The sequence below is a fragment of the Protopterus annectens genome, chromosome 13.part0 (genome assembly GCF_019279795.1).
Source record: "Protopterus annectens isolate FY-2018-M chromosome 13.part0, PAN1.0, whole genome shotgun sequence".
NCBI lineage: Eukaryota > Metazoa > Chordata > Ceratodontiformes > Protopteridae > Protopterus > Protopterus annectens.
In genome coordinates this window covers 712,114,557-712,141,356 of record NC_056747.1, presented here as the reverse complement: position 1 = coordinate 712,141,356, position 26,800 = coordinate 712,114,557, and the positions used below count along the sequence as shown (strand labels likewise).

The 26,800-nt window shown below is 39.1% G+C and overlaps 1 protein-coding gene across 1 annotated transcript in view; it reads left to right on the top strand.

Moving 5' to 3' along the window:
• Window positions 1–17,792, top strand: part of RSKR (ribosomal protein S6 kinase related) — a 310,818-nt gene extending 293,026 nt beyond the window's left edge. The window contains exon 10 of the mRNA XM_044054880.1: window positions 17,574–17,792. Coding sequence (XP_043910815.1) covers window positions 17,574–17,792 — 219 coding nt within the window. The remainder of the gene's footprint in view (window positions 1–17,573) is intronic.
• Window positions 17,793–26,800: the final 9,008 nt, after the last annotated feature.

Below are 26,800 nucleotides of genomic sequence, written 5' to 3'. Positions count from 1 at the left end.
TAAAAAATCCAGTGAAAGAAAAAGATTCACATCAACACGAAGTAAATACTGTAAATGATCCATTCTCAAAGCCATATTCAACTCTAGATCCTTGGATATGCCTTCAGGCATGTCTCAGCAGTTAAAGTAAGCACAATGAATCCAAAAAAACAAACCAGAAATTGCTGAACAAAAGCGTGGAATAAGACACTAGTGGAAACAACTAAAAAAAAAAAGAAACTCCAGGCTACCATGACTTACGAGACAATAATTTATTATCAAAATATAGTGAGTGCTTTCACGGTAGATCAATGCCGCTTCTTCAGACCAACAAGATACATACAAAACCAACACACATTGATTTAAACCAAAAACAAACCAATCTGGATTAAAATCAAAATCACATGTTACAAAAGTAAAAACTTTAACATTCATTGTTGAACGGAGGAACATTCATTACACCACCAATATAATTACTTATACAGGGCGAACCCTTAAATTAACTATATAGTTGGTTCAATTCCTTCCAATCATCACAAAAAATATTTGATCTATCAGATCTATCCCTGGGTGTAGTTTAATTTTCTTCCTCAAGTAGATGAGCCTAGCACTGAGCAGCATATTGTCATCACTGAGGATGATGTCACAATATGAACAAAACATGACTGATTTCAACAACTGGCTGTCTTTCTGGTGTCTTTATAAGGGGATCCAATATTTGTCACCTTGGGAGGACATGGTCAGCAGACCACGTTCCATTGCTTTGCCAAGGCTGGTCTGTACTTTTTCCCTATAGGCTTTTGAATACTGGCTAAGGCTTTGTCCAACCCCATAGTGCCTTTTTTTAGGCAATGCTAAATTGGCAAACTTACCAGCATAGCAAAATCAACTCAACAGAACCTCAGGGTGTTACTGATGAATCCCAGGAGCCTAAATAAAAAAAATAAATAAATATATATATATATATATATATATATATATATATATATATATATACACACTCCCTCCAAGCCCTCCTCACTTTCGAGAACATAGATATCTATGCAGTTACCGAGATATAGTTTAAAGCAGCAGAGAGTACCCCAGCAGTGCAAGGTTTCAGTGCTTTCCACACTTTTAGACCAGTAGCTGCACAGACAAGGTCTAAATTTGGAGGTGTTTCAATATTCTCAATATACATCAATAATAAGCATACCTCTAGGGTAGTCAAACAGGACCACATACTGGAGTTCCTCCACATGTAGATTACTATAGACATAATCCCATGCCATATCCTAGCCAGCTATACGTCACCCTCCATGTCCCAAAAAAACTCACAATGCATACTTGGACCTACTGCACGCACTTACCATACAAACTAACACCCTACTCATGGGAGACTTTAATTACCCCTGTATAGATTGGGAATCCTACAGAGCCTCAGACCTGCAGACACAGAGATTCCTGGACTTCATAAATACAAACACCCTTAACCAAATATCGAATATGCCCACTATAACCAACATACTGGACCTCATGCTCACAAATATGGGAAAATACCGCACCCCCTCAGTGTCGCATCCTTTCTGGTAAGGTCCAACCATAAAGCTCTTGTCTTGGAAATCAAGTAACAGTTAGGAAGTATTCCAAAGTAAGTTACCTGTTATTAAGTGATTATTTGTCAAAATTTAATGCCCTTCAAAAACCTGAGAACACACCAATCTATGCTGAATTGCTCTCAGAAACTCTATATAACCATGTAAATGGCTGCATAGGGGCTGCTGTACCTACCAGAAGTAAGCCCAGAACTAGTCCCAGAAAAAAAAAAAACGCCCTGGTGGCATCCAAAATTAAACAGGATGTACAACAAAAGGAAAAAAATATGGCAAAAATCAGGAAGGGTAATTCCCATAAAAATAAAAACTCCCTCATCAAAGTGAATAGGCTACTAAGAGGGCTAATTAGGTCAAGCAAAGCCAACTTTTAGGTTAAGATATCCTCTCAGGTGAAAGATAAGCATAAGGCTTTTTATAGCTATATCAGAAACCTCAAGGACAGCATGCTGAACTGGTGGTTAATGGTGCCATATTTACCAAGCCTGGCAATATAACAAATCTGTTAGCAGACAAATTCAGTTCCAACTTTACCACCCTCTCAGCCCCAACCACCCCCCCCAATAATACCTTCAAACATAAACACTCCAACTATAACTAGGGAGCATATACTGACTGCACTCACTAAAGCCAAGAACACTGCCTCATAGGCCCTGATAACATCCCAGGGTGCCTTCTGAGTAGTCTAAAATATGACTTATCAAGATCCCTGGAGTCAATATTTAACTATAGTCTTAAAACACACTTTGTACCAAGTGACTGAAGGACTGTGACAGTCATCCCCCTTCATAAGAGAAGACCTTCAACAGATATTGGAAACTACAGACTCGTTAGTCTGACTAGTCTTATTTGCAAAGCCATGGAAAGAATTATCATGGAAATTATCAACAAGGACATAGGAGAACTCCACACACTGGATCCACACTGGATTCATCCCAGTCTGACTTTGTCAAAGGAAGGTCATGCCTACTGAATCTGGTGGACTTCCTTGAAAAGATCACTAGGGTAATGGATGAGAAGAAAACTGCATACTGCTTACCTAGATCTGGCTAAAGCATTTGATACAATACCCAACTCGGGCATTGTCAGCAAACTTATGGAACTAGATATAAACCCTTTTATAGCACACTGGATAGCTAGCTAGCTCAGGATCCAGGGTTGTTAGAATCAGTGAGACCACCACCACCACAAAGAGGTTGGTCACCAAACAAGTCACACAGGGATCTGTGTTAGGCCCAAACCTCTTTGTCATCTATTTCTTTTATGTCAAAGCTAATGTCAAAGGCCACTGGCTAATCAAGGTTGCAGATGAATGCAAACTGGGAGCAGTCATTGAAATTCTCCAAGATGAAAACACCCTTCAGGAAGGTCTAATACAGACATATGCTTGGTGCTAAAGCCATGGCTTAAAACTCAATACCAAGAAATGCATTGTATTATCTTTGGGGAAGTCTGCCACCCTAGGTAACTACATCATCAATAAAACACCCTTAAGAGTTGATTCACTAGTCAGGGATCTGGGAACTCATGTAGCTAGTAACATAGCCTTCAGTCAACATGTTTCCAAGGTAGTAAGAAATGTTGCTCAACTTATAAGTAAGGGCATGACATTTAGGGCCAGACAGGTCATCATACCACTGTACTTGGCCATCATCAGGACCTTCATAGAGAATAATGCACCTTTCAGTATGCATCTGACCAGACACATGCAGCAACTGGAATGTCCAGAAAGGTTCCTTAAAAAAGAACAGGGAGTAAGCACAATATCTTATGCTGATCACCTTAAGGCTCTGTCTCTTTATCTGGTATCTTAAAAGACTTCTGAAAGATGATCTTTGCTTGGCATACAATGTATCCCTTAACCCTGTTTTGATGAATCCTTTGCAAATCCGCAAAACAAACAGCATCAGAACTACTAGACTAAAAGACCTAAATTTTGCTTGCAACATAAATAGTACATGTTGGAGAGGGAGATATATTTCTCAGAGAATTCCCATTCTCTGGAACAGGCTCCCCATCCATGTGAAACAGAGTTCCTCCATATCCCTATTTAAGCACAACATGGATCAATGAATGGCTATCAGAAATTCACCCCTGGTCTGGCTCCTATGTCTCTGCTGGACAGAGGCAGTCAGTAAATCACCCTCTATAAATCAAATATTAATCAAATTTGTGGGTCATATTTGGGTTTCATGGCTTGGCTTTTAAGGGCCCTAGTGATCATTAGCCTAGTATACACCTACAAACATATGAGTGCCCATTTTAAGTTGTAAAGAATATGCTAATGAAATGTGCTGCAGCTAGTCAAATTAACCATTGTTTGTTATTGCAAGAGTAGAGGAATACCCTGATACAAGAACTAGGCCAGAGTAGAGGAATACCCCAGTGCAAGAACTAGGCCAGAGTAAAGGAATATCCCAATTCAAGAACTAAGCCAGAAGCAGTGTCTGCATTTTGAAGCTGCCATTCATTTTAAAGGCTAAGCTCGGTAAAAATGGGTGGTAGGTAGCCTTTATATGTGAAAGTACAGAATTGTGCATCCACACAGCACGGTCTGTGGCAGGACCTGTTATTTTTTATTGTTATAGCCAGACAGGTGAATGTAAGTAACAGAGGTTTTGCAGAAACAGTAGCTAAACAGAAGCAGTTTTATGACAGAAATTCCAAAATTTTGTTTTAGCTAAGGGAAGAAGAAGAAATGAGTAAAGTGACACTAGATTAGTACTTTGGTGAAAAATCTCATATCCTGGCAACTGTGCTAACTCATCACCAAACTCCAAATCTTACTTAGTTGTATTAGAATATGTGTAGTTGTGAAGACACAGCCAGAGACACCTGCTGAGAATTCCTGAGCAAGTGTTTGTGCCTGAGAGTCAGATGAATGGATTCAGTCAATAGCAGTTGAGACTGTAGTGATAAAAGTGCCACTAAATCAGATTTCAGCTACCACAAAATCTGCAGACACAGAATTTAGTTCAGGATCAACCAGTAACTGAAGCATTGTCTTCTCTCATGTTGCTGTTAAATAAAATGGTTTTAAATGAATCAGGATGGTCACTACTATATATGGTACAATCATCAAGGACCCACTCGATAATCATAAGTATAACTGGTGGTGATTAATTCAAGCAAAATTCATTATCTTGTTTTCTTCTGACTTATCAGTTTCCTGACTAACTAGACATTGTGTAATAATAATAATTTTGCGGGATCTGTGTATAATGAGTCTATATTAGAACACCGAACATTTGAAATGTCGGGTGTTCTAATATCGACCTGTTTTCAGCGAACGCTGAAAATATCAAAGTAACAGGAAACCAAATTCTTTCCTAGGGAAAGAATTTGGTTGTCAATTTCTGTTGCTTTGGTAGTTTCAGCACTCTGGTAGAAAGTTACGGGTCGGGTTCAGGTAAGTGTGCGATTGTGTGGACCTGTGGGTTAGGGCGGGTTAGGTGAGTTAGGGTTGGGGCGCGGGTCAGGTAAGTGTGCGATTGTGTGGACATGTGGGTTAGGGTGGGTTAGGTGAGTTAGGGTTAGGACGCGGGTGAAGTGACTGTGCGATAGTGACGGACCTTAGGGTTAGGGTTTGGGTTAAGGTAAGTGGATAGGTAGTGGTGTATGTATAGTTTAGTGTAGGGTTAGATGTACGAGTTTAGGTGTATGTGTGTGGATTGCTGTTTGTTTGGTGTGCTTGTGTTGTGTGTATGTGTTTTGGAACAGCAAATTGTTGTTCCGAATGTTCAATGTTTTTTTTTTTTCGATTGCTAGGGTTCGATATTAGGACACTCGACATTGTGAATGTTCGGTGTTCTAATATAGATCCATGTATAATTATATATTCTGTATAATAATATAGGAGCATATTCTTATTTGTTATAAAAGGGGATGCCACATACTTGGTATTAGAAGTAGTATACCTTCAAGAGTCAGAGTAAAGTGGGATGATAGTCATGTGAGATTCAGCATATATAAGTAAAGGTTTATTGAAGAAGCAGCTCCATCTCTGGGTCTCATGTTTCCCTACAAGTATATGCCTTGATCTGAAGTATTGTCTGTTAATGTCTGTTTTCTTACAGATCCAACATTCAGGGCAGCAGGCCACTGGATACTCAGTACTGCAGCTTTGCTGCTCAGACCCTGGTAACATTCATCATAATCTGGGGCTCAATCTTCCCAAATGTTTTTTTTTTTCAAGGTGATGTCTGCTCCAGTGCTTGCGTCAAGTCTCCCCTTGATCAGACAGTGGTAATTCATACCTCCACTCCATGGATTCCATTTATTTCTGCAGTGACAGATGCCTAAGGGGGCCATCTCTCAGGGAATAATAAGGGAGTTTTTGTGTTGTCTCACTGACATTCTAGCAGTGAGAACATGTCTGTATTCTAACCCCACTAGCTGGGTGGAGGATGTGTGAACTGCTCCACCAAGGTGGCCCACAATGCCCTCCCTGTGTGGATGCACATTTCTGTACATTAATATATATATAAAGGCTACCATCCATTATAGGCTCAGTGAGCTTAATGCCTAACCCCAGCCCTCCCCATTGTGCCACCACAACTCCTCCAAGAGAAAGTGACAGTGCTTGTGATTGATTGTGCCTTTCCCTGCCCCTAGGATAGGCCTACTCATCTTCCTTGCTTGCTTAGTCAAGAAACCAAGCCATTATTGAGCATTTGTCACCCAGGGAGTAGTCAGGGCTTCATTCCACTATGCCACCAGCACTGGCACATCTGTTGCTTTAGGGAAGAGCACAGTTCTTTCCCCAACTATAAATTAATTAATACTTCATCTTAATATGCTTTTTAGTCTGTGGCAGGACGTATTCCATAGCTCAACAAGTCCATCTCATGTCTCTGGTCATGATTAATGAGTGATGTTCTCTCAAGTCCATTGATGTTTGCTTGCTGCATCCCCTTATCAGAGCTGACCATTGTCAGAGAGGCTCTCACTGTGCCCTGTAAGGAGAAGGATTCCTTTCTAGAATTGTGAATTTATTAATTAACATTATTTGTCTTGCCTGGATCAAGGAAGTCAGTAACTACCAAGAAGAGTATGGGTATTGCACTCATAGAAGAATGAAAGGAGACACAGATGAGTGCCCACAGAATGAGATCCCCACCCTCATTTTCTAACTTTTGTCCCAGGCAGTGCACATGTCATGCTGTACCCTCTTTTGAACTATGTCTCTCCTGTTTAGCTCAACACTCCTACCGCTGTGACCAGCCTCCACTGCAGAGTGGTTGTGTCCTTATGCCTTCTCTCACAAAGGAGTCCGAATGGAGAGGTGACAAAAGCAGCAAGCAAAGGAGAGTAGTATTGTTGGAACTAAATTCATCCTCAAGTCTTGTATAGTAACTTCATGAGGTGGACCCTGTTTTTTCAAAATCTCACCAAGAAAATACTGATATGAAGACTGTTTTATATAGCATACATCATGGACAGAAGTAGGTTAAAAAATAAAAAAGACAGCTGGGTGCACAAGTCCCGGGATAAAAAAGTGCCTAATCCTGGTAGGTACGTTGGCATCAGGACTGGAAAAAATTACAGTGTTGAATCCTCAAAATACACAAACATTCCTACAATGGGGCCAGGTCAAGCCCAGGGGGAGGATGGCCCCCCTGTTGTAGAAGGAAGTAGTAGTCCACAAAAATCATAAAAACCAATAGGCCAAAAAAGAGCCATAAAGATGATAGAGTGGATTATTGAGGATTAGAAAGAAATTATGCATTGTTACTATTATGCAAGAAGCCCAGAATTTCCAGACAGAAGATATACAAAAAGATTAAGAGAGAAATTACAGGAAAGAAAAACACTTGCACAAGAAAAACGGTCAAAAGTTTCAAATGCAAATTTGTGCTCATTAATACACCAGATTCATGAAAAACATTATATAGACCAAGAAACCTTCGGCTGTTTGGAAAAAGAAGCCACTGAGGAAGTGTGAAAATATAAGGAACAAAATCTAGATATTTTTGAAAGGTATAAAAAAAGAAATATGGACATGGGAAAGAAAGAGAGATCTGATATCGTGCAATAGTTATGCAAAGGAGAAAGTCAAATTAATCAATACAAAAAAGCAGCCCACAGATATATAAAGAGAAATACAGGCAAAGATGCCCAGATATGGAAAATTTCACAATACAAAAATAAGATCACAAAGGGGGAACGTACAATAGAAAATTAGTAAAGTAGAAGTTTAAAAAATAGAAGCTGAAGTTATAGAATACATGTGAAGTGAAGGATTTGGTGTAAAAAATCTAACACAGGTTATATCACAGCATGATTGAACAATGTTAGAAATCTGATAAAACAAATCAAAAGAATAATCAGGACTGTTCATAGAAATTCATGCGATATAACAGAAGTAAATAGGGTATACTATTGTGCAGCTAAATTAATAACAGATAAAGTTTTACCACAAAAACACAGGGCAGTATGAGAAAGGAAGAAAAGAAATCAAATACCATCATAGAAGTATCAAACATAGAAAACTATAAAGCAATTAAGACAAGAAGTGTCACTGTTAGAAGAGTATAGAAGAGGGAGCAGATCAACAAAAATACTCAGAAAGATAGACGTGATAAAAGCAACTCACAGTATCAGAACAGATCAGGACTTAACAAACACTATTGCAAATAATATCAGCACAGGCAGAAAAACTTAGAAGATATGTAAATAAATATAAAGGAAATGTACAAAATAAGTGACTTATTGATGACCCAATAAAGTTTTATGGAAAATTAGTAAAAAAGGCAAAAAGAATAGAAACACCACCAAAAAAGAGGAAATAAACACATTTTGGAGAAATATCTATGAAGATCCTGTGGAACATAACAAAGATGCTGAACGGATAGAAGTAAAAAAAATAAGGAGTTCAAATACATAGGATATGAAATAGGATGAAGTAATGGCCAGAGAAATTGAAACAAAATTAAGAAAAGCTCCTAACTGGAAAACCCAAGGCCCAGATACAGTACCTAACTTATGGCTAAAAGTATTAACATCTTCACATGAAGCTTTAGCCATGAGTAAGAACTATTTATAAGAGCACCTGAAATAGATGCCAACCTTCTTAGCAACAGGAAAAACAATACTCCTCTTTAAAAGCAAATGTGCAAGTTATCCTAAAAACTATAGGCCAATAACTTGCCTTCCAACAATGTATAAACTATACACTGGAATTAATGCTGACAGAGTTTATAATCATTTAGAAGAACTCAGTCATGGCAATAGAGTAAAAGGGTTACAAAAGAAAGTCATGCAGAACAAAGGAGCATTTGTCATTAAATAAAGTTATAACAGAAAACTGTAAAAAGCGGGAGGAATCTAAGTATGGCATGGATAGAGTACAAAAAAAAGCATTTAGGTTCATAGGTTCATAGGTTCATACTAGGCTAAAGCATATTCATCAAATCTGGGTTTGACATGGCCTTGTATGTCAGGCAAAGGCCTCTCCAGCTGCTGCAAGCTGAAGGATATCTGTGTCAGATGTATCTTGTGATGTATGGGTTGACATTTAAGCTGATGAGTTTTCAATGATACCAGTGGGGTATTGTATTGAAGTATGTTGCCAATGTCTGTAGGATCAGTAATCTTCACATCATTTTGAACTAGTTCTATCTTGTAGTAGCCTCCTTTTGTTGTAGAGTTTGTTTATGGCTGGGGTCCACCAGACTGGACGCTTGCCTTTGGTACAAAGAGTCTTACTAGTCTAGAGTGTGAAGCCGGGCTCGAGAAAGTTCTTTGTGGTCTTTTTTATTTCAGGGGGGGTGGGGATGAGGACTCAGCAGATTAGTTTTGTGATCTGATCTCACCAGTGCATTTGAGTTTATGAATTCAGGAACTTTTGGGCTAGGGTGTTTGGGCTTGAGGTAGTGTTCCCAGTCTATATTAGGGGTAATTGAAGTCACTAGTATGATGGTGTTTGGTGATACATTTATCCTCCAGTGTTTTCAGGAAAGGCCATGTGAGGTTCCTGAGTTTGTGAGGGTGGCCTATTTGACAGCATCCCACATTCATGGATAAAAGAGTGCTTGTAAATATGTAAGATACACCCTAAATTGATTGATTATATTACAGCAGTCATGGAACAGTGGCAAACCACCTTGTAGTTAAGTCATGATAAAGGACAAATTATTATTCAAGGAATACACATTCAAAGGGGGATATTGCCATTAATTTGTCTACTTAACAGATTAGGTCATGGCTACAATTTGGCTCCCAGAAAACAACAAAGTGTAAAGACTTGTCGTACTCTTTTTGTGGATGATTTAAAAGTGTATAGTTCATCAGATGAGGAACTGAAAGTACAACTACAAGTGGTCAAAACTTTCTCAGATGATGTAAGAATGTGATTTGGTCTTGATAAATGTGTAAAAGCAACCTTTAAAGCAGGAAAGCTGCAGCATCAAGAAAATATCAGTCTGGGACAGGAATGTGGCATGAAAGAAGTTGAGCAAGGGGGATTTTATAGATATTTAGGAACTGATGAAGGATGAGAAATAAAATATAAACAAATGTGAATAAAACTTAGTAAGGAATACTTCAGACAGCTAAAATTCATACCGAAAACAGCTCTGACATCTAGGAACAAAGTCCAAGCTCTAAACCAATTTGCTCTTCCTGTCCTAACTTACAGTTCTGGAGTGATTTATTGGCTCCAAAAGGTATTAGATCGTTGGACAGGAAAACAAGAAAAATGCTTCATGCTTATCAAATGACTTAATAAAATCAGTGTATACCAAGATTATATATTCCCCATTCTGAAGGATGTGTGGGACTCATCGAAATCGATTACCTATACAGAGCTGCAATTATAGGACTGCAGTGACTGCATACACATCTGCTGATCTTACAAGGTCCAAACATAAAGTTTTAAAACATGTGGACAAAAAGTCTAAGATGACTTCCCTTCTTAGTTTAGCAAAAGGTACACCTTGTTTGCTGTAGCATAGACTAGATCCAGGCCTGCTGAATCTAGCTTTGTTTGTATAACTTTAACACTAATCCAGGCATTCTTTAAAGTATTCAGTTGTATTTATTACTGCTGGTAGTAACTTGATTAAAGTGTAGCTATCATTTCTAAGTCTTTTGGATTAAGCACTTGGGCTTCAGACCAGTTGTTTTACATTAGGAAGATTTGTGGCCTGCACTGTGGTGGCAGGACAGGTAGCTTACATCCTTCTAAGTTGGGAACTGCTGATTGAGAGCTCAGTGTCTGTTATTCTAAAAGTGTATTAGTTCTGGTTTAAGCACATGGGCTTCAGGCCAGTTATTTTATGTTAAGAAGGATTGCGGTCTGCACTCTTGTGGGAGGAGAGGCTGGACTCTGCCCTTCTGAGCAGGGAATTTCTGGTTAAAGACTTATAGTGCCTGCATATTCTAACTGATTCTTACTGAAATTGGTACACCTTGTTTGCTGTAGCATAGACTAGATCCAGGCCTGCTGAATCTAGCTTTGTTTGTATGCTTGTTGTTTGTTTATTTCCTGAAACGCTAATTCCACCTAAAACGCGGCCTTTTAGCACTTCTGTGGATCCCTAGTGATATCTGCATTGCTTACTGTACTTATTTCCTTGTTTCACTTGAAAGAAAGTTACTGTTTGTCGTTTTTGCATTTAAGTTACCTGTAACACACTGCATTTAAGTTACCTGGCACTTGCTCACTAAAGCAATTATATAAGTCAGCTCTAAAAAATTAAAAGCACTACACCCTCACAAACTCCCCTTGAGTACCTTGTTCCCCATTGGCCCTTTTTTCAATTATAAAGGAATTCCCAATACTATTCTAGCATGTCCAAAGGTCAGTTGTCAATCTCCTCTCCGGTCCAGCTGGTGAATCTGGGAATCTTGAGGCAATGTTACAACTGCCTCATGTACACAGACAACCCTCTCCTCCTCCCAACACATTCCAACACATGTGAGAGATGCAACCATATAGCCAAACTGGAGGCTAAGCTCTCTCAACTCAGTACTGGCGTAACCAGTCAGGAGGAGAAGGAAACCACACTCACTACAATTCCAGTCTCACATAGACCTACCACGACAACAAACCAATCACATAAACACACAAAAACATACTCGGAGGCTCTAAATAAAAATCTGCCTAAGCAGCAGAGTCCTCCAAAGCAGACACCCAAGCAACTGCTACCCCAAAACAAAACACGTGCAACACATAGCTCACAAAGCCAGTGTGCCGAACAGTCACAGCCCTTAAGGCTAAACAACACACCTGATACACTTGTAATAGGTGACTCTATTGTCAGGCACACTGACGTCCCGCTCACCAGGCTGAACAAGGAGAAGTTCATGGTGAGCTGCCTGTTGGGCGCTAGGATCCGCCACATAACACAAGCACTCAGGTCACTCCAAGGCAAGTACAAATATGACTCTGTCATTGTCCATGCTGGTGTGAATGACCTGAGACGTACCTCCCTGGACTACATGAAAAGAGACATAGAGGAGCTCTCTGACCATGTAGCCCAGGCCGGTATGACCCTGATCTTGAGTAGCATCTTACCCTCACCAAGAATGATGCCACAATATGAAGACAAGATGATCAATTTCAACAATTGGCTTAAGTGTTGGTGTCATTCAAAGGAGATCCAATGCCTGTCAGCCTGGGATGACATGTTCGACAAGCCACGATGCTTCGCTAGGGATGGCTTGCACCTGTCACCCATGGGCTTTTGTATATTGGCAAAGGCTCTTGCTACCCCCATAGTGCCTTTTTTAGGCAAGGCTCAAAAGACAAACCCACCTCCATAGGTATCACAAGGGATAAGAAACTAAGAGTAATGCTACTCAATGCCAGAAGTCTAAACCTCAAGATGCACGCACTCGAAACTCTCCTTAGCATGGAGAACATCGATATCTGTGCAGTAATAGAAACCTGGTTCAAGGCTCCCGAGAGCACCCCAGCACTACTAGGTTATACCTCATACCATGCTTTTCTGCCCCAAAACTTGGACCGAACCACAAAAGGAGGGGGAGTATCAATATTCATCAAAGATACCCACACCTCCAGGTTGGTGGCACAGCACGAAGCATCAGAGACTATCCATGTGCAACTAACTGTGGGTAAAACTGCCTTCCAGTTTATAGCCTGCTACAGACCACCCTCCCAAACAGAGGAACCCCACTTGGCCTTCCTGAGAATACTGGAAAATATGAAGGTCTCTCCAAACACCATTATATTGGGCGACTTCAACTACCCAAACATAGACTGGGAGCATTACTCTAGCTCCAACACCCTAGCCCAAAGGTTCCTAGAATTTATAAACTCAAATGCTATGGAACAACTTGTTACCACTCCCACAAGAGGGGAAAACATACTGGACCTGATCATCACCAACATGGGGACACTATGCTCCAGACCAGAAGTGTATCCCTCACTGGTAAGATCAGACCATAAACTAATCTCACTGGATATTCACATCCCGACCCCACCCCCTGCCCAGAAAACCACAGTGAAAAACTTCTCTAAAGCAAATTTCACACGCCTCAAAACCGAGGCAAAATCCTTCAAAGCCCCCGGGCCTGTGGAAAATACAGCCCAGACAGCAGAATCCTTTATAAACGCATTCTATGAACACCTTCAGGAATGCATGGATCGTGCAATCCCAAATAAAACCAAGACCCAATCCTCCAAAGGCAGACATCCTGTCTGGTGGACCCCAGCTATAAACAAACTATACAATAGAAGGAGGAAGCTACTACATGATAGAGCAAAATCCCAAAAAGGGAAGGCATCTCTGATCAGTATTAGCAAAAAACTATGGGCACTCATAAAATCGTCTAAGGCCAGCTTCGAGAGAAAAATTGCACAGGACACTAAGGATAATCACAAGGCTTTCTTTAGTTATGTTAGGAACCTGGGTGGGAATTCCCAGATATGCTCAGAATTAGTCCAAAATGACAAAAATACACTGAGCCCACAGACATTGCCAACATCCTAGCTGACAGGTTCAATGTAAACTTCTCCCCCCATCCCCACCAAAAGGGCAAATATCTATCCCAACAGAGTGCTGCCCCCCTGACATCTCAGATGCTCAGGTAAGAGCCGCCCTCTCCAAAGCAAAAAACACAGCATCAATGGGACCAGATGGTGTCCCGGGCTGCGTCCTACATGAACTCCAAGAAGAGCTAAACCCAAACATAAAACTACTGTTCAATCTTAGCCTTACTACAGGATATGTACCCAAAGAGTGGCGTACAGCAACAGTGGTCCCTCTCCACAAAGGTGGTGCCTCAATGGATCCTGGAAACTATCGCCCCATATAAGCCTGACTAGCTTGGTCTGCAAAGCTATGGAAAGGATCATCATGGACCTCATAAATAAAGATATTGGGGACCTACAGACACTTTATCCTACCCAGTTTGGTTTTGTTAAGGGCAGATTCTGCCTCTTAAACCTGGTCGATTTCTTTGAAACAGTCACCAAGACCATTGACGAGGGGAAGGTGGTCCACACAGCCTACCTGGACCTCGCAAAAGCCTTCGATACAATACCCCACTCAGGCATTATAGATAAGCTCACCAGCTTAAATATAAACCCCTATGTCACTAGATGGGTTGCAAACTGGCTCAAGGACAGAACCCACATGGTTAGAATTGCTGGAGCCATGTCAGACTCCAAACCAGTTACAAGTGGCGTCCCACAAGGCTCAGTCCTGGGACCTCTCTTGTTCGGTATATATTTCTTGGCAGTACAGGCCAACACGGAAGGACTGTGGCTGACCAAGTTCACAGATGACTGCAAACTGGGCGCCATAATCAACTCTCCAGCCGACACAAGCATCCTCCAAAAGGGCCTCATAGAAACAGACAACTGGTGCCAGAGCCATGGCCTCAAGCTAAACGCCAAAAAGTGTATAGTCATCCCCTTTGGCAAAAACAAAGTGCCCACAAATTACCACATAGGTGGTAATCCATTAAGTACAGAAGAAGTCATTAGGGACCTGGGGACCCAAGTTGATAGCAATCTCTCATTTGACAACCACGTGGCCAAAGTGGTTAGAAAAACATTTTATATAGCCCACCTAATCATGAAGGGATTCACATCTAGATCAGGGAGGTCATCGTGCCTCTTTACTCATCCCTCATCAGGCCCATAATTGAGTACAATGCCCCCTTTGGGATGTACCTTACCAGACACCTGCAGCAACTGGAAAGACCCCAAAAGTACCTCATCAAGAGGATCAAAGGGCTCAAACAGATGCCATATGCTGCCCGATTAAAGAAACTCCAGCTCTACTCAGTGGCATACCGCCTGCTCAGAGGCGATCTGTGCCTGACGATAAAGCCATGTCCAACCCAGAATTAATGGACATGCTGCACCTCAGAAAATCCAAATCCCATCGAGCTACGCTCGAGAGACTTGAACCTCAGCACTGAAATAAATAGGACATGCTGGAGGGACAGATTCATAACCCAGAGGCTCCCTTCACTCTGGAATAAAATCCCAGTCCAGGTTAGGCAGAGTCCCACATTGACTCTCTTTAAGAGGAATCTTGATGAGTGGATGGGAGATCGTAGGTTTACCCCGGCTATCACTTCTGTGTCACTGTTAGACAGAGGCACAGTATACTAACCTTAAAAAAAGGCATAGCAAAATTAATTTAAAATGGGTGGCGAAAGCCAAACACACTCTGGCTAGGCTTATAAATGCCCTTGGGCAGATAGCCTAGTATGAACCTATGAACCTATGAAAAGCATATCTGTATCAAGCAGGACTGGAAATGAAACCAGAAGTAGATAAAAATTGGGCAGACCAAACCAGAAGTAGATAAAAATTGGGCAGCAACTGAATGTGCCGAATATCAAAAGAAAGAATATAAAGTTAAGGATCAGATGAGAGGGAAAGAAATGTGGAAAATGCATAAATATAGTTACAAGTACAGAAAACTCTTGGAACAACCTCATGTTGATCAGGACCAAATGCAGGAATGGTTAAGGAGAGCTGAATTTAAACCAAACAATGAAAAGTTAATATTGATGGCCTGGGATAGTTGAGTACGTACATGTTGGTTTACAAAGTCCAATGAACATGTGAGAGAAACAGACAATTGCAGCGATTTATTGATGACCCAAAAAAGTTTTTTAGGAAATTGGTAAACAAGGCAGAAGGAAATGGAAACAATCGCACATCTTGTTGCTTGGTGTGATATACTAATGGCAAAGAAACTGTATTCTGAAAGGCATAATAATGTGGCAAGACTGTTGCATTGGAGATTATGCAAACATTATAATACTGAAGCAGCTGAGAAGCATTGGAAACATAAGCCACAAAACATTAGAGAAACTGATGAAGTTTATATCACATGGGATCACCCATTACCAACAGTTCAAAAAATAGATGCGAGAAAACCACATATAGTAGTTCATGAAAAGAAGACAAAAGTAGCATTGATCAATGAAACTGCTACACCCAGTGACTACAGTGTCTTATGTACAGAGAGAGACAAAGTCGTAACATACCAGGAGTTACAGGCATAAATGTGGGCAATGTAGAAGAAGGATACCCAGACAGTTCTAACAGTGGTAGGAATGTAGGAGCAATGGGTCTTATAAAACAGAATTTACACTCGTAGTTAGATATGTTACCGATACATGTAACTTCATATGATTTGCAGAAGGATTTTATTCTGGGCACATTGTGGGTGATACGAAGAGCACTTCTGGCTAATATCAAAGATTGAAAGAATACTAATTTCATGAACTTTAATCATACTTTGACTTAGGAATGGGGTTCATTCCCATTATAGCATTAGAAACTCAAAAGACTTGGAGAATTTAAAAAGTGAGTCATTACAGGCACTTGATCCTACCTGTCTCCCTTCAGCTAACCTTCAAATATCTATACCTGTTCCAAACCCCATTTTCTGGAATGTTGATCACATATAAAACCTCTGCACCATCTATCTGGCTTAACCACAAATCACTCCTTATTTAATTTCTGATTTTTAAATTTTACATTCTTGTAGTTACTTGTCTTTAGATGCGTCTGTCTTTCATTTGGAAATCACAGCTGTACTTGTTCTGTGGAAGCTGTGTAAATTCATTTGTCTGTGCCACTTGGTCAACAGAGAGAATGCTTATTAATATGCAGTCTGTACCCTGCATGACAGCCAGTTGGCTAAAGACATGATTTTTTTATTTATTTATTGACATTTGATTACCAGGAAAGTCCAACTAGGTAGAAGTCCATTTTCAGTGGAGGCCCAGGGAGAAAAGCTCCAAAGTATTAGAAAACATTTTAAGAATGATAATGTTACAATCTTCAAAAATAAAACAAAAACATATGTGGTTTAAATAATTATAATAAATTAGTGATAATATAAAAACATTGGTTAAGAATCAATACAAGTTATATAACAATCATTTATTATTTATAGAATTTTTAGACTGTTTGTAGAGAAATTAATGGTAAGTTAGTCTAATACAAACAGGAACTGCATTATGAAGTGAGGGAAAACAGGCTTATGAAATATTTAGAGAGAAAGTCAGGGAAGAAAATTTGATAGAAGTAAGGAAGTAAGTGAAGAAGGGAGATTAAAGAGTTATAAGGAATGAAAAGGAACTTATTCACATTTAAGGATATAGTTTATCCTGTTTTTGAGCAAGAACACTGCCAGAATTTAGCTAGGAAGTCTTTCAGAGTTTTGAAAGATGGGAGGGAGGGTATTGACCCGATGGATGCAGATAAGGAGTTCCAAGCCTTAGTATTCTTGTACAAGTACAGATGTTATGGAATTGGGATCATCTCTGTATCATGGGTTAGGCTATATATATTTTTCCTTTTCTTTACTTTTGTCCAGTTCATGCGTAAATATGCCTGATTTTTTTAGTTGTTTTCCTTCTTTTTAGTAGTCTACTTTTTATAAACTAAACCAACTCAAATATAGACTTCCAAGATTGTCTAGTAATAAATAAGTTAGCATATGTAATGCTAGACTTTAATGTACTTGTTTGATTTCTAATCCTGTTGCTCCTTTCTTCTAGTTGCTCTGCAAAAACCCTCTGCGGCGGCTTCACTTATTCAGTCAGTTCCAGAATCATCCATTTTTTCATGGGTTAAACTTTGATCCTGTTCTTCTTCAAAAATTGCAGATGGAATTCAACCAGGATGTGGAAAGAACAATGGCAATGCAAGAAGTAGATCCTTTTCAGGACTTCGACCATGACCTTGTGACATTATTTGCCTTCCCATCTCCAGTATGATGTTAGCATATTGATCTCTAATGCAACTATTAGCCATAAAGAAAGAGCAGACCTGAAATGATAGCTGAAGCTTGGAATTACTATGGGAAGAGACTGGCATTCATGGAAAAGCATATCTAATGCTAAACAAAACTAGCTGATCACTGGAACCTGTTTTTATTTTTTCTTTTGATGAGGGAAGGAATCTCAAGAAATATTATTTCCCTTCACATGGCTTTCCTTATGCCTCCTTACATGGCTAATGATTAAGTGATACTCATTCCAGGGAAGTGAATAAGGCTATACCTTCAATGATTTAATAACCCCAACTTATTTTTAACACTATTATTGAATTAGCACTTAAGACATAGGCAAACATACATTTATATAAAAGAAAACAAACCATGTTAACATGTGACAGTTACAAACATTATTCATCACATATATTATTTTATACAATTATCATCAATCCAACATTACATAAATTGATCAATTCCTGCCTTCCCTTAAACCTCACTCCTCTTCCAAAACATCATTCTATATGTATTGTTCCCACAATTTCCATTTTTTATGTAATTTGCTCCTACCCTTTTTTTTAAATATCCTCACTTCCAGTTCTTTTTTCCCTGTTGCAATATTCACAACTTCAAATACAGTTGGTTTCGACATTGATTTCCATTTTTTAGTAACTGCTTTTTTTTGCAGCCACCAGAATTAAACATAACAAGGCCTTACTATGTGTAGGTAATTTAATTTGGATCCTGTAATCCAGCTCATAAAAAAAATAATAATTTCCTTAGTTACACCCATTTTGTCATCCAATATTTCTGATTGAATACTCTGTACAGAACTGTTAAAGTCTGCCAACTCTTTACATTCTCAAAACATATGTTCCCAGTTATCTCTTTCTTGACATCACACCTCCAACATTTGTCATCTACCTGAGGAAAAATTCCTTGAAGTCTGCATGGTGTGCTAGTTTTGTCCAGTAGATTCCAGCTCCCCCTTCCCTATGCTCTATACACCAAATCCAGTCATCCCAACTGGCAGAATCTCCTTTTTCCACTCAACTAGTTCTTGGAATACTTTCTGCTACTTTATGAATATAATATGCTGTATGGCTGATGTTATTCTCCTTAGGGATCTGCATCCAAAATCCCACTATCTCCTTATTTCTTGACCCCCTTCCATTTCATCATCATTATCATTCCTTTCCTCTTTGAATTATAGCTTGTGTTATGTAAATGAGCCTTAACTGTGTAGCTCTATATATCCCTTCAAATCAGGTAATCCTAAACCACCTTGTTCTATTGGAAGGATCAGTATATCCCACTTGACCTTTGCCCTCTTCCCCTCCCAGATAAAATCCTTAAATGCTTTATTAATTACTGTCTACAACTTATCCTTTGGTCAATAAGAATATGCCTGAAAATTATATAAAAATAAAGAGACTAAAAACATTTTATTGCTTGTATCTTGCTATCAATATCCATAAATAAAAGATTCCAGTTTCTCAGTTTTTGTATTATCTTTTGTTTAGTCTCTTCCCACATATCCTTAGCTGCCATAATGGAATCCTTTATAACCCATACCCTTACATACTTAATTTTATGATGTCCCCATAAATATGAGTATTGCTGAACTGATTCATGTGTGGATATCAAGTTTACAGCTATAGCTCTTGTTTTGTCTTCATTAATTTTATATCCAACAGAAGAGACTTGAAGCTGTGAGAGAATGTTCCACAAGACTTAGATGTCCTTTTCTGGTTTTATCAGATAATAAAGCTGACTTTCATGATTACCATACCAATTATATCCTTGAATTTCTGAGTCCCTTATTTTCTTTGCCAGTGGCTCAAAATATAATACAAATAACAAATGGGAATACAATACACCCACCTGCTTCCTTTGTTAAGAAACAACTTACCAGAGAGGAACCCCCCACTTCAATTTTTGCCTTGGATCCCTCATACACCCCCAATTAACCTTATTATTGTATCAGGGGATGGAAATGCTTCCACTGCTGTATATATAAAACCCCGGTTTACTCTGTTGAATGTTTTTACTGCAACAAGACCAACCAAGAACAGTGATAATTTCTTATATTCTGCTTCTCTCTGAATCATCAGTGTTCTATTAACATTGTCAAATGTTTGCTTCCCTTCTCAAAACCACATTGACCCATATCTATCAATTTCAGCAACACTGTTATTCTTTTAGCTATTACAGACATTATCTTATAATCATGATTTAAAATTGAAATGGGCCTATGTGAAGCTGGATCTGATGGGTCTTTACCATGTTTAAGTTTTACAGCCACCACAGTTTTCCTCCAGGATGTTAGTGCTTCCCCTCCTTTTAAAATACCATTAAACAAAACCTTCTAGATTGTTATCACTAACTTCCTTCTTAGCTTGCAAACTTCCACATGGATTACTTCTATTGCTGCAGAATTTCTTGAAGACTGATTGATTATACATCACTGTTTTTATCTCAACTTCTCCTCTCTCAACTCTTAATTGTTGAGCCTCATCTACCTCTAACCTTGGCATACTTAAGTCTTCCATAAATATTTCCATTTGTGCTTTTTCCTTGATTTCTACATTACTCTGCTTTATACAAATTTTCATAAAATTTCAGAAATATCTCTAATACCTCTACAGGATCTTTAGTTATTTTTCTTGTTATGGCTCCCTAAGTTTTGCAACAGACCTTTCTACTTTATGTTGCCTAAGTCGTTGTGCTCAAGGTTTCCGGCTCTGGAATTATTATCAAAAAAACAGTTGCATAACAGCAATCTTTCTGAACTCATGCATATTATCCAGACACTCCCTTATTTTCTCTGTAGCACTCTGCAGTTGTTCCTCTTCTTGTTCTGTGAGATCCCCCTTATTCTGCAATACATTAACATTTGTCAGCCCCTCTAAATAATTCTTGTTACTTCTTAATCATATCTTTTTTGCTTTTATTTCCACCATATTTTTAAACTCCACTTTCATTTTATCCCACTCACTAGCTATAACTTCTGAAGAAATTTCTGTCTTCCCTAATAACTCTTGAGTAACTTCCACTACCCATTTATTAAATTTCTTTCTTTTTAACAGGTAGGTGGGGAAGTACCAGTGTCTTATTTGCACCTCAATACCCTGCATTTTTATCCTAGTTGTTATTGGTACATGATCTGAAATAGTTTTGGATGTGTGTCAATGCATTCAGTTAAATGCACATTCCTGTGAAATATAATATTTGTCTGGACTAGCCCAGTTATTGTACCTTGCAGAATAATATGTAAATTCCCCCTAAGTTCCTACTACTGAATTCACATCTTCCATACCAAATATTTTCATACATTACTTTAGACAGCTACCTTCTTTTGTTACACTTTTCCTTCTAGGCCGCACCAGATACATTCTCAGTTTTGCAAATCATCTTCTAGTCCACACCTATAAGTAATATTCCCTGCTGAAAGCTGCTTGTTTTCCCCAAATTTTCTTAAGCTCCATAATATCAGTTTTGGGTGGAATATAAATATGTCAGTGTAATCTTTCTCCAGCAGCCTCTTACTACCACAAATCTGCCATTACTATCCTTTTCCTCTCTTCTCTCACTATTGGAATTCCTCTAACAATTAGTATAAGTACTCCACTTTTCCTTTGTCCCAGATATTCTGCTGAATATGCATCCTGAAATCATTTCTTTATCAAATTCATATTCTCACTTCTTTCTAAATGACTCTCCTGTAGTATTTCTATTTGCAGTCCCCATTTCTTAATATAATTCAATACTCTTACTTTTTTTTTTGTCCGTCACATACAAAAATAACATTTTAAGTGTAGCCATTATGATAAGAAGCTATTATTCCCATCTTTTATATATGACAGCTTTTTTAAATATTTATTCCCTACTTTTATGTTACATGTACCCACTAATGCTTGGCAGGTTGATCCTTTATGCAGTTCTCTCCATTTTAAACCTATGTCACATTTTACAAGACTTTTTGTTTTAATGAAAACCCTCAAAACACACACACACACACACACACACACACACACACACACACACACACACACACACACACACACACACACACACACACACACACACACACACACACAAAACACCCCATAACTTATTAACTTAAAACAATCACATATAACTATGTACAGCTTCAGATAATGAAGTTTAACTCTCCTGATAGGAACAATTGTCTCAAAATCAGCAGCTGCTCACACAGGTATTAACTAACCTAAAATTAAGGTTATTCATGCTAAAGTACATGCTACAGCCTATGAGCCTACTTATACTAATTGCTCTCGTTTCTTGTCTTATTTTTATTCACCTTCTAGATATGAAAAACAGCTTAGATGCTTTCAGAAAACATTAACTTTTAGCCTTAAGAAAAAGTGCACTATCTTTAAATAAAACTAAATTATGCATTATTCTATTAAATGCATTAAAGTATTTAGTTACTAGAGAACGTACTTGTCCTTGTACCTTTTAATATTTTATGTTTTTTTCTCAGTTAACAATGTCCAGACCTCGCAGTCTATTGCCCTCACCTTTAGTCAGCTTGTTTCCTTTAGTTAGGAGGTACTGTCAGCACTATAGGGAGGGGCCAATTGATTCTTGCAAACACTATCAGTAATCATTTAAGCAGCCATGGTTATGATTGCAGCTGCTTAGATAACCATCGAAGATTGTGAGTTAGGAGCTGTAAAAAGGAGTTAGTATAGTACAGTTAAGGAAGGGTGTTTGACACAGTTTAGCAAAGCACTACTGTGCAAATGCATTATAGCTCTTAATTTGACTATCAGTGAACTATAGCATTTAGCAAATATGTTTGATACAGCAAAGTGTTACTATTTATATACATAGAAGTTCTTTGCTTAGCCTGAAGACAATTTTTTGTCTTTATATTTGAAAGTACTTACAACTGGTCACCACCACACAAGGACAAAAGCCAGTGATTACCTTTATATTTTATTAAAATTATAGTCCAGTCCAGTAGTAGATTCACAATGTAGTCCCACAATATAGGTAAAATAAGCACACACACTGGATCCAATAAAATTTGGTTAGCAGCAAATACCAAATCATAAAATGTAGCCTCCTCTAGTGCGTTGGCTCTTCAGCCGTTACAGAGTATATCCCTAATTCACATATTCTATCTTTAAATAGCTTGATTACAAACAAATTAACCAATCATAGACTTAAATTAATTAAAGAAAACATTTCCAATGACATTCTTGATTCATTCCATATGGAATTAAAGTGTTAAACTTTAGAATTAAAGTAGATTCTAAGTTCCAAAGTTGTCTTTTAATATCAGAGTCATACATTTGTTGTACTTGCCACTAAATTGTAGCTTGTAAACCTTGTATATTTCCACTGTGACATTCTTTAAAATGTAATGCAACAGGACTTTCTTCTTTGCCCCTCTTAACATCCCTAACATGTTCCTTCAACCTTTGTTTGAAATTTCTTTTACTTTCCCCTATGTATACTTTACCACAGGGACATTTCAAACCATAAACTATTCCAGTACTGTCACAGGAAAATCTCCCTTTGCATGTAAAATACTTTTCATTAATTTTATCAAAACTTTTTACTAGATACTGTCAACAACTGCGCTTTCACAAGGATACTTACAATTGGTGCTCAACTTCAAACTGGAGGGGTTGTTAAATGGGGGCAAAGCTCAAGGCACAAACCAACCTTTCTATACAGACCTTTCAACTGTCCCTATTTGGAGGAACATCCCTATTATCAGGCCTAATTTAGGATGCCCCTATTTTTGGAGGTATGTCTTTATTTTCAGGCTTGATTTACCTCTTACCACATTTTTTCTGAATTTAACATATCACATGTGATTTTTGAAGCTGTCTAGTATACAGAAAGCCATACCACATGACCAACATACTAGTAGGAAGAATAATTTAAAGAAAGAGAACACACATCTTACATCTCCCTTTTTCTGAAGCAAAAAAAAAAAAAAAACGTGTGAAATGCTTTCATTAGGGGTGGCAGGTTAGTTAATTAGCTTTCTCAAGCTCAAACCATGTACCTCGACCATTGGAAACAAGAGCCTTAATCTACTACACCAATTACCCGGCTGGACACTTAATGATCAGAGTCAATTGAAATGTTCTGAAATGGCTAATTGTTGTTTTTATCAGCTCATACATTTTCTTGTACTGCTTAATGAAAAAAAAAAATCAAAACTACAGGAGTGTACATTCAATGAATGTGAGTTTCAATGGATTCTCAAGGCATTCCAATTTCAATGCAATGTCAATAGAAGCAAAGTTTACTATTGCTCATGCTAAGTCTGTTTGCATTGTGTAACTATTTTGTTTAGCAATTGGCCATCATTGTTTGTGCTATAAAATTTGAAAGCAGTGTTAGTAGCACAACAGGTGGCATATTTGCCTTCGGTGCAGAAGGCTGTGGGTTCTACTCTGACACCATGTGGATGGATTGCTGATACTACAGTGCACTTTAAGGGGTGCTGAATTCTTCAGTGTGTTGTCCTTTGGATGAGATGTTAAACATAGGCCTCATCAGTCTGTGTTAATGGTAGCTGCTGTAAGATGTTTTACATCCACCTGTGCTATTGAAAAGATTAGGGGGAAGTTCCCCAGTACCCTGGCCAAATTTCTCCTAGTAGCATAAATACCATCAAAGTTTTCCCCTGAAAAGATGCTACTAGCCTAATGGGACTAACCTGGCAGAATCCTTTATAAACGCATTCTATGAACACCTTCAGGAATGCATGGATCATGCAATCCCAAATAAAACCAAGACCCAATCCTCCAAAGGCAGACATCCTGTCTGGTGGACCCCAGCCATAAACAAACTATACAATAGAAGGAGGAAGCTACTACATGATAGATCAAAATCCCAAAAAGGGAAGGCATCTCTGATCAGTATTAGTAAAAAACTACGGGCACTCATAAAATCGTCTAAGGCCAGCTTCGAGAGAAAAATTGCACAGGACACTAAGGATAATCACAAGGCTTTCTTTAGTTATGTTAGGAACCTGGGTGGGAATTCCCAGATATGCTCAGAATTAGTCCAAAATGACAAAACATGACCACAGTAAAGAACTTCTCAAAAGCCGACTTCACACTTCTAAAGACTAGTGTGGTCTCCTTTAAGGCCCCGAGGGAAAACAGTACTCAAGCCGCTGAATCACTTACAAATGCCTTCTACCAGCACCTGCAGGACTGCATGGATAAGGCAATCCCAAGCAAAACAAAGACTCTTCCAGTCTGGTGGACCCCAGCCATAAACAAACTCTACAACAAAAGGAGGAAGCTACTACAAGATAGAGCAAAATCCTTAAAAGGTAAGACACCCTTGATCACTATAAGTAAAAAACTAAGAGCTCTCATAAAATCATCCAAAGCAAATTTCGAGAGAAAAATAGCTAAAGACTCAAAAGACAATCATAAGGCCTTCTTTAGCTATGTTAGAAACCTAGGAGGAAACTCCCAGATATGCTCAGAACTAGTTCAAAATGTTGTGAAGACTACTGATCCTACAGACATTGCCAACATACTGGCTGACAGGTTCAGTGCAAACTCCCCCTCCCCAAAAGGAGAGATATCTATACCAAACGATTGCAGCCCCCAAACATCTCCAGCAACTGCTCTCTCCAAAGCAAAAACACAGCATCCATGGGACCTGATGGTGTCCCCGGCTGTGTGCTCCACGAACTCAATGAGGAATTAAACCCACAGCTAGGACAGCTGTTTAATCAAAGTCTTACCTCTGGATACTTACCCAGAGCACTGCAACTGTGGTCCCACTTCACAAAGGCGGTGCCTCCACCGACCCTGGAAATTACCGCCCATTAGCTTGGCAAGCCTTATCTGCAAAGCCATGGAGAGGATCATAATGGACCTCAGAATAAAGACATAGGGAATTTGCAGACTTTGGATCCAACAGTTTGGCTTTGTCAAAGGCAGATCATGCCTTTTAAACTTGGTTGACTTTTGAAACAGTCACCAAAGCCATTGGGAAAGGCAGTCCATACAGCCTACCTCGATCTGGCTGATACAATACCCCACTCGGGTATCATTGAAAAACTCATCAGCTTAAATGTTAACCCATACATCACAAGATGGGATGCGAACTGGCTGAGTGACAGAACCCACAGGGTCAGAGTCGCTGGCGCCATGTCAGACTCAAAGCCTGTCACAAGTGGTGTCCCACAGGGCTCAGTCCTGGGCCCACTCTTGTTTGGCATCTACTTTTCCAGTACAAGCGAACACAGGAGGGTTATGGCTGACAAAGTTTGCAGATGAGTGCAAACTGGAAGCCATAGTAGAGAACACATCTGACACAGATATCCTTCAGAAGGGTCTCACAGAAGCGGATAACTGGTGCCAGAGCCACGGCCTGAAGTTAAATGCCAAAAATGCATAGTCATACCCTTTGGGAAAAACAAGGTTACCCCAGCTACCAAATAGGTGGCAATCCACTGAGCACAGAAGAAGTTATCAGGGACCTGGGGACCCAGGTTGATAGTAGTCTGTCATTCGACACCCATGTTGCTAAAGTAGTTAGGAAGACCTTCTACATTGCCCACCTTATCATGAAGGGATTCTCATCTAGATCAAGGGAGGTCATAGTCTCCCTTTACTCATCACTCATCAGACCAATGATTGAGTACAATGCCCCATTCGGGATGTATCTGACCCGACACTTGCAGCAGCTGGAGAGGCCACAAAAATTCCTTACCAAAAGGATAAAGGGTCTCAAAAATCTGTCCTATGCTGCCCGACTGAAAGAACTCCAGCTCTATTCAGTACACAACGTACTCAGAGGTGACCTTTGCCTAACATACAAGGCCATATCAAACCCAGATTTGATGAATATGCTTCACCTCAAAAAATCTAGATCCATCAGAGCCACAAGGGGAGACTTAAACCTCGACACGGCTATTAATAGGACGTGCTGGAGGGATAGATTCATCACCCAAAGGCTCCGTATGCTGTGGAACAAAATCCCGGTACATGTGAG